Source organism: Corvus brachyrhynchos, unplaced genomic scaffold (assembly GCF_000691975.1).
Source record: "Corvus brachyrhynchos isolate BGI_N302 unplaced genomic scaffold, ASM69197v1 scaffold19, whole genome shotgun sequence".
In the NCBI taxonomy this organism is placed as follows: domain Eukaryota; kingdom Metazoa; phylum Chordata; class Aves; order Passeriformes; family Corvidae; genus Corvus; species Corvus brachyrhynchos.
The window spans coordinates 1,963,598-1,976,070 of NW_008246061.1; the positions used below are offsets into that span (position 1 = coordinate 1,963,598).

Here is a 12,473-nt window from a genome sequence, read left to right on the forward strand (position 1 = left end):
CCTGAGGTTTTTTGGATCTCCTCCCTGCTTTTGCCACTGTAGCCAGAGGCAAGCCAGCTGTGGGACCCCCAGCTCCACTGCTCCCCCAGAGTACCTGTCATCATGTGGATGACTTTATTTCAGGGCTGGAGCTTGCCACATCCATTTTATTGCACTGTGAAAGGGCATTTCCTGGCTTCTCCCTTTATCTTGGGTTTGACCTTGGCTGCTTGGCCTCACCAGACAGAGGGAAAAGTCGGCGTTCATTGAGTTGTCCTTGTTGCTCTGCTGGGTTCTGCTCTGGGCCCAGAGTGGGTGTTTTGCTGAGGATTTATTCCAGAGGACACTGTTCTCCACTTTGGAGTGTGCAGCCTTGGACAGCTTGCCCAGGGCAGAGATTCCTGGGATGGAAGGAGCAGCCCAGGGTTCAAAAGCCAGCACATTCTTGCAGTGGGGGACATAATTGCTGCCTGTGTATGCACAGCATGTGCTGCTGCTCCATTAACAGCTCTAGGAGCTCAGCTCCAGTTCATGTGTGCGAAGATCTTGTCTTTGGGCGAGGAGCGACTGCAGTCTGAGCACAGCCCAGCCACGTTATCGCTGCAGCTCACGTTGGTTCTGACTCTGATGGGATTTTGGGAGGCTTTGGCTCACAGGACCGCAGACAGGTGGCCATGCCCTGGGTCTGGTGACTCCAGCTGTCCTTGAGGAGCACGGCTGTGGAGAGGTTTAGGAGGAGCAGGTCTGTGGGGCCACCTTTGCTGGCAGTGCAGGAGAGGGGGCTTGGCCCTGTTGTCTGAAGAGAGGGCCTGATCCAGAATGGTTTTTTCCCTATGGCCATATAATTTTCCTCATAATAGAACCCTGGGTGCCATGTTCTTTGATGGTAAGTGTTTGGATTTACTAGAAATTGGTGTTTTCTCCTCATAGTCAGAGTATTGATGAAACCATGTTTTGTTCAAGAGACTCATGAGCTAGGAAAAGAAAAGTTGCTTTAAGAAATGTTTCTGTTATTGTGAAACATTCATCACTCTTATTAGAGTGCATGAGTAAACATTTCTTGGCTTTCTCTCCATTGACCTGAGCTGAGGATATGTAGGCAATGACTTTTCCTGCTGCCAAGATGAATAAACGTTGGGTAAATACTGAGCTCTGTTACCTCTTGGCCAGGACAGCTCCTGCTCACGTGCTCGGGAACAGGCTGTGACTTGGTGCAGGTCGGTTGTGCCATCCCCTTTGTCCTCTTGGCACCTTGGACGTCCTGGGGCGTTGGGAGGAGGTCACATGGGGTCAGAGCAGTTCTGACCGTGCTGAGATCAGGAGAAGGTGGAGCAGGGATGACTTTTCTGCTCTTCACTAATGGGCTTTTCTTCAGACATCCCTTTCCTTGCTGCCCCTCCAGCCTGGGATTCCCCCTGCGCTTTCATTCCCGGCAAAAGCGAAAGCTGAAAGCACATCTTTGATAGGGAACCGGGAAGAAAGATGTTGCAGGTCATCTCCTTCCAGTTAAATAGGATCATGATGTCCTTCCTGGACAAGAAAGCAGGCAGTCAGCGCAGTAATTTCACTAATAACGTGCTGATTTGCACGATTAGGGGCATAATAGCCTGACACAGCAGTGTGTGTGCATCCAACAGCCACTTACTGACAGCCAGGTGCTGCTGGTCCATCCACACCAACCTGAGACAGCAAAGGAAACAGGGGGGTCATAAAAATAACAGCTTATTTATTTCCCTCTCATTGTGTTCATTTGGGGAATTACTATGTGCTTTCCCCTCCAGCCCTGTTCAAACCACCCACACTGCTTTCAGAGGTTGGAGGTGGTTCAGGTTTTAAATAGCTGGGAAAGACGTGGGATCAGCAGAAAAAAAAAAAAATTGGGAACATCCAGGAGGTTCTTCTATTTTTTGCCCCTTAAATGCCGTGCTGCAACTCTCTCAGCACTTCAGATCTCGTAGCACAGCAAACAGCTCTTTAATTATTATTGTTTTTCCCCAAAACAAGCAATACTTGGTGTTAATTTGGAGCTGAGCGTGCCTGTGTTTATCCAACAATCTAAGCCAGGCGCGTGATCATGGTAAAGGCAATTCCATGCCCAATCATGAATATTAATCATACAGTTCAATTAACAGGAGCTGAAATTCCATGACAGTTTGAAAGTAATGATTTAATTGAAAAGGCCTTTAGAAAGTACGTTTGCAAAATCATTTGAGCCAACAAATTCTGCAATACTTAAGCCATTTGTTGATTTTTGACTTGTGAATAATTAATGTTCTCATCCAGACTCCCCTCTCAGTACAAATATTCCTCTGGGACACGGCAGTATTTTTCAGCACATGAAAAGTCACATAATCCATACTTAGTCTTGGATCTCCGTGGAAGATCACAACAGAAAATAATCGTGTTAATCCTATTTGCTATTATTTTCATCACCTAAAAATGATTTACCTGCTGCCTGTCCAAGGTTATTGGAGTTGTTTCCTTCAACAGTGCCACGTTTTTAGTGCTGCTTCCTTTGAGGGGGGGCTCAAGGGCCGTGTACCTGCAAAGTGCTGCATCCTGAGGAGCTCCAAGACCTTGGAAGACAGAGTTACTGCTGCTCAGCACCCTCCTGGATGAAATCCGGGCTGGTTTTGTTCTATTAATTGAAGTCTGAGTCAGGGTAGGTTGTTGTTACATGCTCCCTTCGCATCTGCATTGGCTCCAGATCAATATTTGTGTCTTTAATCCCCACGTGTTGTCTCCCAAGCGGAGAGGTGGGATGTGTGTAGACTTCTGATGCTGAGCTCTGGTTTCGGTGCACGATGCGATGGTCCTGGCACGAAAAGGTGGCTGAGAGGAAAAGCCTCTTGACTTGTTACATGACCACCGAATGCCTCTTGGTCTTGGGTTTAAAAATTGGCACCATTTTGCACTTCCTGAGCTGAGGTTGCTTGGAAAAGCCGGGAGGGAAGGGCTGCCTTGCTTGCAGAATGAGTGGCTTGAGCAAAGGGTGCCATGTCTCGTGCAGTCGGGGACTGCCACCTGTGTCACTGCAGAAGTCCTGGTTGCCAGGTGAGTGGAAGTCACAGCACTCTGTGTACTTGCCTCACATGCTTTGTTCCTCTCCTCCTGAACTTGCTGCGTTGTTGGAGGAGCCGTTTGCCAGCCCTCTGAGGCCATGCAGGAGGTAAATTCATTTTCACATGCACCGCAGGGACACGCGGCTCTTCAATCTGTTAATAAGCGGTTTTCTTTCTCAGTCACTTTATATGCTGCTCAAAGAGATGTAAATCTAAACAAATACCAGTAATTAGTGGATGCACTTAACAAATCTGAATTGGATTCCATGACCCAGTTGAGCAACAGACCCTCTGACAGAAGAGCCACCACCTGCCTGAGAGGAGTCTGTCAAACTCCTCTAATTTTTTTGATATTTATTCATTAGGGTGATGAGCAGTGCCAGAGGAACTGCCATCTGCCTAACCTGGATTGCTGCTATCCATCAATTTTTGGGGACAGGTCTTTGTCCATGGCTTGTTTCCTTGTTCCACTACCTGTGGAACCACAAGGACCTCTCAGCTGTAGAATCTTGCCCTGCGTTGGGGGAAGTGTTAATTAGGGCATGATAATGAGAATAGAATAGACAACCATCATCTAGTTCAGCGTGGACATCAACTGGTGATGGTCATCAACTGAAGCTGTGGGAAATGGTAGAGTCACCATCCCTGGAAGTGTCCAAAATGGAGCTCTTGAGGACCTTAGGGGTGTTCAGTCACAGGCTGGACTTGATCTTGGAGACCTTTTCCAACCTTAATGATTCTGTGATGGTGGGAAGTTTTGCTCTGCTCCCACCTCTGCTGCATGATGAGAAGGAAGCTCTTTGTTTCTCTTGGCAATGAAATGACAAAAAAAGCCAGGTTATTCAGCTTAGAGAGCAGCAGGTTCTCTGCTCGTGGGGTGGAGGGGTGAGCAGGCCGTGTTTGCTGTCTCTCAGGGGTGGCTGTGAGGGGCTGAAGTGTTTGACTTGCCCTTGTTGTTAACGTGGGGTGGGCACTGTGTCTGTGCTTCTTCCCAGTACGGTGACTACGATCCCAACGTCCACAAGAGAGGCTTCCTGGCACAGGAGGAATTGCTTCCCAAGCGGGTAAGGAGCTCAGCGGAGCCGGGGAGTCGGTGTCCAAGCTGTCCTGAGGCTGGATGTGGTGCTGGGACCTGTCTTGGTGGTTTTGGCTTTCTTGCTGAGCCAGGAGCAGCACTGTGACCTGGTCTGTGTCTCCCATCTATCCCAGGTAATAAACCTGTACCAGATGACTCCAGAGATGTGGGAGGAAAGGATAACAGCCTGGTACGCCGAGCACCGGGGCAGAGCGAGGTGAGCCTGTGCTGCTGTGCTGGGGCAGGGCCAGTCCCCTCCCCTGGGAAGTCACCAGCCTTTGGGGAGCTTGGGCAGGCTCTGGATGAGCTCTGCCAGCGGGATAATCCCAGCACATCTCTGCAGCAGCCTTGGGAAGAGCTCAGAGCTTTTGCTGATGGCTCTGCATGTGCCCTGCTGTCCCCTGGTTGCTGTCAGGGCCCTTGAGAGAACTTAGGAATGATGCAAAGTAAGGACTCGCCTGCATTGGGGATCAGGGGGCTTCTGGGTCTGGGAGAAGAAATAGGGATTCAAACTGTGTATGGCTGCCTCAGGTGGCAAAATGCTCCTCTTGGGGGATAAACCTAAAGCCATGGATGTGAAACAGTGGCATCCCAGCCAGGGATTTCCTATTTATGCTGAAGGGATTGGGAGGTGAACAAAGCCAGGCCTGGAGTGCTGCATCTCAGCAGCCACTCACATTCTGGCAACTGCAGAGTGGGATTTGCTCTTGGACTTTATTGATCTTGCCAGCAAAGACAGGATTGACCTGTGTGATAGAGACAGTCCAGGCTTTAAAGCCTGGTGAGTGCTTAGGATCAGCAGGAGCAGCCGTGTCCCTCTCTGATCCTCCCAAACGCTGTTCCTGCCCTACAGAGATGAAGCTGAAATGGAGTATCTGAAGATAGCCCAGGACCTGGAGATGTATGGTGTGAACTATTTTGCCATCAGGGTGAGTTGGGTGGGTTGGGGCTCCTGTTTTCCTGCCAGTGTCATCTCCATCTCCTGGAGAGCCAGGAGAGCTGGGAGGTGGCACTTTGGGGAGCCCCAGCTGTCCTGAGGGGAGGCAGCAGCTCCTGGTACCCAGTGCTGGGTCACTGCTCAGGGCTGGCTGAGGAGGGGACAGTGGTTCATGTCTGACCCTCCCAGTGATTCCTGCTCTTTCCTTTCCTCATGCAGAATAAAAAAGGCACAGAGCTGCTCCTTGGAGTTGATGCCTTGGGTCTTCACATTTATGACCCGGACAACAGGTTGACCCCTAAAATCTCCTTCCCATGGAATGAGATCCGGAATATCTCCTACAGTGATAAAGAGGTATGGATGTGTCTCACCTCCTCCCTGAGAGCAGTAAGAACACAACTGGGATTTAAAATGATTTCTCTTGGCTTCTCTGTCTGCTGTGCTTGCTCTCACCAGCTTAGCTAAGGGCAGCTCAACTCCTCCAGCTGAAACCTTACTCCAAGCCTTCCTGAAACCTTGCAGGAGTGGGCGTGCAAGGGGTCACTGCAGAGCTGCTTCTCCTCTTTGGTTTCAAACCTTCTATGTAATAATCTTTTCAAAAACCCCAAATTGCTGTTGATGTGCTTAGCCCAAATACCAGAGTTCAGAAGTTAAAATCTCTTCTTTACTGAATATATTACAGTATTTATTACTGTGGATATATTCTGTATTATGGAATACAGGGAGATGTATTCCTGGGGAGAAGAGCTCTTGCCATCTCATTACATCATCTTGGGTTTCAGGCTGCTGGGCTTGGCATAGCAGCTGAAATCTTTTTAGGATGTTGAGCAATTTAAGCCTGCTGTTGGATAGTTACTTATTAAATCCAGTCTAAATATGGGTCTTTGGGATTGTTGGCCCCCAAACCTAACTGAGAACAGAAGTGCAATTGGCTGTGGAGGGGGGACTGAGCAGCTCCTTTTTAAGTCTGAGAGAGCTGCTCAAAGAAACCAGCTGCCTTCATGGTAAGGAAGAGAATTAACTTCTTAATTAAAAATGGTTTTCTAATCTAAACATGATATTGATCAGGGAAGCAGCTAAAGGTTTCTCATCAGCTGCGTTTGTTGCATGTCTTGTGAAGTTTTATAAGCAGTAAATCCGTGCTGGAATTGCCTCCACTTGCTTTACTCCTTAAAGAGCTTCACGACTGCAAAAAGCCCAGCACTGAGTGACTTCCGAAGCTTCCCTGCCTGTGACAGTGCAGTGGGAGCTCCCCAGAATCCAGGGACTGACCCCTCCATAAGCAGGCCTTGCCACAGGACTGTAGCAGAGCTCTCTCGGGGTAAAAGACGGACCCTTTCCATCAGCCAGTCATCTGTGTAACCAGGTGCCCACGAGCAGGCCTGACCTGATACAAGCAGGGCCGAGAGCTGGGAACAGCAGCTCTGCCAACACCACACTGGGGGTTATCCCTCCTAACAAAGATTGACTGTTCACATGGAGCTGAAACTCCTCTCCCAGCACGTTCCTGCTGCTGCTCTCAGTGACTGCTGGGGGCTCTGCTGGAGCCTGAATCCAGGGACGTTCATGCACGTCTGCTTTTGTGAAAGTCTTAAAAGATTGGCTCTTAAACTGCCAGAGCGAGGCAGTGCCAGGGCAGGGCCCTTTGCAGGCAGGGCCGTGTATTGACAGATCTCCCACTCTAATGGACACACTCTGTCTGCTCCAGCTCCTCAGCCCGTTATTTCTGTAGCGTGTGGGGGAGTGATGGAATATGTGCATGTCTCCTAAAAAATGCCATCTTGCAGAGCACTCCATCTCTTCAAGTACCCTTTTGATAGTGCAGAGGCTTCTCGCCGTCCCAGGGCTTCATTACCAAAACTCTTGAGGGATTTGTGCCACCACTCTCCTCTCAAGAGAGCCACTGTGGGAGAGCTTTGGAGAGGGTGAAGCCGGGCCATGGGTAGAGGGGGTTGGCTGGCACATGGAGTGTAAATACAAGTTAGAGACAGGGAATAATAGTTTGAATTGTGGGGATGTCTTAGGGAACAGCTGAGTTCTGGAGAAGAAAATGCATGGAAAATTCTTCTGGGGAGCTCTTTTGAGTGGAGGTGTTGGAAGGGCAGCAGCTCCTTGCTGTGTTCCTAATGCAGCTCTCCTGCCCTTTTAACTCCCTGACAGGAGAGTGCAGCCAGATGGGAGTCGGACTCTTCTCCCAGTTAACAAGTGACAGGATGAGATGAAACAGCCTCAGGTTGTGCCTGGGAAGGTTTAAGTTGGATATTAGGGAAAATTTCTTCGTTAAGGGGCTGTCAAACCCTAGCCCAGGCTGCCAAGGAAAGTGTTCAAAACACTTGTGGATGTGGCACTTGAGGACATGGTTTGAGGGTGAACACAGTGGTGTTGGGTTGACACTTGAATTTGATGATCTTGGAGGGCTTTTCCAACCTTAATGATTCTGTGGTTCCCTCAGGCAGCTGAGCTGGTTCTTCCTCCCTTTGGAAGCATCCTGAGTTCCTGCTGTGGTTGCTGTGTTCCCTGCAGCTCCCAGGAGAGCAGCACCTTGCCTGGGGAGGTGCTGAGCTGAACCCCCATCCCTGCAGGGTTCTCTGCAGAGGACGCCAGCACCTGAGGCCCCCGTGTTCTCCTGACTGGAGGAACAGTTGTCTCCTTGGCTGCTTTTGATGCGAGTCCTCTTGCTTGGCTCCGAGCCACAGGGACGGCTCTGAGCCGCGTGTCTGACCCTGCTGACCTGCTCTGAGCCAAAGCTTTCAGGAGGAATTTTATAGCTGCGTTTTTATTAAATGCACCACTCTCTGATAACTCTCTCCCTCTTTATTTTTTCCTTTTCAGTTTACGATTAAGCCATTGGACAAAAAGATTGATGTTTTTAAATTCAATTCATCAAAGCTGCGTGTGAATAAGCTGGTAAGTGCACAGACAGTCTTTTTTTACTGCCTGCAGCAGTGGGTTCTGCAGAGAGTGTGAGACAACGAGCTTTTGGGGCTTTTCCTCTGAGAGGGAGCTGCTGCTGTGTAGCTGTGGTGGGGTGTAGCAGTTACTGCTCGCTGAAGGAGGGAAGGGGGAGGCTCAAGACAAGCTACTCCACAGAACCTCTCCCCTTCCCTGTTTTTTGCTGCCTTTCGGAGCTCTTGGCTTTCAGCTGACCTAAATAGCGGAAGCACTTAGTGAATACAACTCCCAGCTTTGCTCAGTTCCTCTTTCTTCCCCTGTGGATCTTTCCCATTCTGCCCTGTGTTGTAGCTTTCCCTGTTTTGGGGGACACCTTTACCAGAGTCCTGGCTTTTCCCCCTCTGAGGACACTCTGCTTGGACAAGGATGGACTGCACTGAGCTGTCCATGTTGGAGACCAGCTTTAGCTGATGTTCTGGGTTTGGATCTGTTGTTGGGTCGCACAGGGACCTTTGCTGTCCTGGTTGTTGGCTGTGCTTCACATGCCATAGGAGGTGGGGCTTCCTCATTCCCTGCATCGTCAGGTTCATAGTGCTGAAAGCTCCTCTGACTCCAGAGCAGTCATTTGTGACTTGGGAAATGCCATTTGTTACCTGGGTTGTGGCTGCCCCTGGATCCCTGGCAGTGTCCAAGGCCAGGTTGGACGGGGCTTGGAGCAGCCTGGGACGGTGGAAGGTGTCCCTGCCCATGGCAGGGGGTGGCACTGGATGAGCTTTAAGGTCCCTTCCAACCCAAACCATTCCATGATTCTGATCATGATTTTATGAAATGGAAGAAGAGCATGTAAATCAGTCCTTTAGAAAAGAATCCAAATTTAGAACCCTGCTTTTATTGCCAAAAAAATCTTTTCACTCCTCTGTGTGCCCACCTTGTGCTAACCCTCCTCTAGCATTGCCACCTCCCTGGTCCTTACCAGAGAGAGACCCACACTGGGGCTCAAATCCCTTCAGCAAAGGTATCTAGAGATGCCCAAGTAGGTTTTTTGATAAGCCTTCTGTTTGTCCAAATGGAAAGTGGTTTTCCTTTTTTTTTTCCTTTTAATTTATTTTTCAATCTCAGTGCCTTAGACATACACTGGGGAGAAGGTGCAAGTTCATCTTGAGCCTAAAGAAAGGGGGCAGTGAGAACCAGGGAACCGGGCAGAGCTGTAGCAATTTTTATTTTATTATTTGGCCTCTTGCCTTTTTAGGGTGGGTGTAAAACAACACCCAGGCTGTGCTGGAGGCACAGAAAATTGGTCTCTGCAAAGAGCTGCTATACCCAGGAGCTGGTGTTTGGTGTGGGACCTGGCTCCCTGCCCCTCGTACGGCTGTGAGAGCTCGCAGGGTTGGAGCTCAGTGGGTGGAAGCACTAACAAGCACCAAATCAAAGCAATTCTAGTGTTTTTGTGTGTCAAGAATACAAACCACCTCATCGCCATCATGTGTACAGCTGTTTCTCTCCGCTCTTCACCCCTGACTGGAACAGATTCTTCAGCTGTGCATTGGCAACCACGACCTCTTCATGAGGAGGAGGAAGGCAGACTCGTTGGAGGTCCAACAGATGAAAGCACAGGCCAGGGAGGAGAAGGCCAGGAAGCAGGTGAGCCGCATGTCCCAAAACCAGTGAGCCAAAATCAGAAATGCAGATGGGCTTGGGAAGGACAGGTCTCTGGAACGGCGTCAAAGCAGCTTTGTGGGAAGGTCCAGCTGAACATGTTTCAGTAGCCTGCTCGCGGTTCTCCAGTCATCTCAGCTTGGCTCTGCAGGTTGATAGCAGCCTGAGTCCAGCCCCCAGTTTGGGAACAAAACTGAGAGGACAGGAGAAAAGAGCTGCCCTGGGTGTCTACAAGTGACAAGATGTGTGTTGGGACAGTTGGTACATCAGGGGCTGCGAGGGGGAGCTGTGCTGTGCCGTAGCTCTTCGCCTCATTTCTAATTGCGGGGTGATGGAATGCACGCCGACATTCCGGGCTGTGCAGCCTGCAATGCTAATTCCACACTGGCCTCTCTCCGTGCCACGGGTCAGCCCGGGCGGCCGGCACGGCGTGGCAGAGGCAGCGGCGTGGAGCCCACGAGCAGAGATCAGCAAATTGAATTGTATGAATCATTGTTTTCTGCTCGTAGACCTTTTCTACTCACTGAAACCCACACAGCTAATCTGAGCACTGGTGCTCGGAATATAAATGGCCCTTTGGCAGGGAAGCCACCAGAGAGGAGCAGGAGAAGCCAGAGCAGTCGCTGCACCCAGCAGGGGCTTGTGCTCACGAGTCTGGTGCCTTACTGGGTTTGAGTGCGGCCACAGAGGTGCTTGTGTGGGGTGGAGGTGCCCAGCTGGCCTGGAAACGGGGCATGGCTGCTCCATGAGGCACCTCTCTTGGTGTTTGTATGGTGCTGAGATGCTCAGCTGGCCTGGAAACGGGGCATGGCTGCTCCATGAGGCGCCTCTCTTGGTGTTTGTGTGGTATTGAGGTGCTCAGCTTGGCTGGAGATAGGATGGGACTTGTCCTTCAGGTACCTCCTGAGGCAGTTCTCCCTCCTGGAGCTCGTGGAGTGGCAGGAGAAGACAGGACTTGAGTCACTACAAGCTCCACTGGGGAAGGGGGACTTTGTGCTTCCCACAGGGATTCCTCTGGTCAGGAAGGAGTTGGCACTATAGAACATTAAGGTTGGTAAAACACTGAGATCTCCAACCATCAACCCAGCACCGCCGTGTTCACTAAGCCATGACCTTATGGAGCAGAAGGTTCCTTGGAAGGAGTGGCATGGTGTCCAAGTGCTGGAGGCTTCAGGGATGGGTGGTCAGGCATTGGAATGAGCTCCCTAGGGAACTGGGGGGATCACCATCCCTGGAAGAGTTCAAAAGTGGATGTGGTGTTTTGGTGTACGCAGCAGTGCTGGGATAATGGTTGGGCTTGATCTTCGAGGGCCTTTCCAACCGTAATGATTCCATGAGTCTGTAAGTTTTACGGTCTGTGAGTTTTTGGTGTGTTTGGATAACACCAGATCCTGTGCTTCTTTGGGCTGCTGGGAGAGGTGAGGGCACTGGGAGGGAGAGGGCACTGGGAGGGAGCAGCAGCTTATGGCTTCATGTGAGCTCCCAAATCCAGAGCACTTGGGCTCTGTGGGAAAGGTCAGGCTCCTGCCCTGCTCCCTCCTCCCTCCCCAGCATCCACAGTTGTTAACTGGTTTCAGAAAGCCCTTTTAGATCAGGAATTCTTGTTAATGGAAGTCCTGAGCGGGATGCAGATCATAATGATAATTAATGAGGGGAACCTTTAATAGAAGGAAGCAGAACGGTTGGAACAGTGGGCGTCCCGCTTTCAGAGCACAGCTGGTGTCCAAGGAGCAGAGAAATGTGCCTTGTCTCACTTCCTTCCCTTATTAAACCCAGCAGGTCTCCTGTCCTGGCTGCAGCGTGGATATTTATAATGCCCCATCCCTGTGGGATGGAGGGATTAAACTCAGTGTGTTAATTAGCCCAATGGCTCCCTTGGGCTCTTGGCTAGTGGAGGGGCCATCCCTGGGCACAGCAACCCTGCCAGCATCTTCTGGGAAGAGCTGCCAGATCCTGGTGGCTTGGATCTTCCCCTCCTGGAGAAGCATTGCTGTTCCCTGCAAATGGAGAGGGTTTCTTGTATCCAGGAATTGCCAGAGGTGGTTGCACTCTGTGTGACCTCCCTCTAAACGAATGGAAGTGAAGGTTCCAGGATGCTGGGTTGGATATCTGATCAAAAGGAGCAGCTATCTCTGTCCTTCAGCCTCCTGCCACGTGCTGTGGTGTTTGGGAGATGCCCTCGGACTGTCCTTAAACCCAGTCCTGCTGTAAGACACTCCAGAGAGTTAAACTGGAGATCTTGGGACCCACTTGTCCTGTTCTGCCCTGTGACTCAGCCTAGGAGGGCACTGTCTGGGGACATCACCACCTGCAGGCAGCTTCTGTGGCCATGCTGTGAGTGACAGCCTGAGCAGAGGATGGGAATTGCCTCAGCAATGGCACTTTTCAAGGGAGCTTCAAACAGGTTGCCCAGGGCAGTGGTGGAATCACCATCCCTGGAAGGGTTAAAAACACGTGTGGATGTGGCACTTGGGGACACGGTTTAGGAGTGCCCTTGGCTGTGCTGGGAGAGCAATCGGACTTGATGATCTTGGAGGTCTTTTCCAACCTGAGTGATTCCATGATTCTGTTCTTCGATCGGGTCACCCCAGTCCAGGGACATTCCCGTTGTCACTAAGCAGAGAGGAGGCAGCGGTGCTCTGACCCCAACTCTGGCTCTTTCTCATCCATGGAAAACCTTCCTCATGTGTGTTTTTCTCCTCGCTTTCCCCAATCCCTTTTTCCCAGATGGAACGGCAGCGCCTGGCACGAGAGAAGCAGATGAGAGAAGAGGCTGAGAGGACCAGGGATGAGCTGGAGAGGAGGCTGATGCAGCTGAAGGAGGAGGCAACGATGGCCAACGAGGCTCTGGTAGGTCCCTGGGAGGCCGTTT

At 50.7% G+C, this 12,473-nt stretch overlaps 1 protein-coding gene across 5 annotated transcripts in view; it reads left to right on the forward strand.

The window, feature by feature from the left end:
- NF2 (neurofibromin 2) overlaps positions 1-12,473 on the forward strand; it is a 47,304-nt gene that overhangs the window by 15,409 nt on the left and 19,422 nt on the right. For all 5 annotated transcript variants that reach the window (XM_008642920.2, XM_017746521.1, XM_008642921.2 and 2 more), the window contains exons 5-11: positions 4,037-4,105; positions 4,251-4,333; positions 4,970-5,045; positions 5,273-5,407; positions 7,886-7,960; positions 9,473-9,586; positions 12,329-12,451. In XM_008642920.2, coding sequence (XP_008641142.1) covers positions 4,037-4,105; positions 4,251-4,333; positions 4,970-5,045; positions 5,273-5,407; positions 7,886-7,960; positions 9,473-9,586; positions 12,329-12,451 — 675 coding nt within the window. The remainder of the gene's footprint in view (positions 1-4,036; positions 4,106-4,250; positions 4,334-4,969; positions 5,046-5,272; positions 5,408-7,885; positions 7,961-9,472; positions 9,587-12,328; positions 12,452-12,473) is intronic.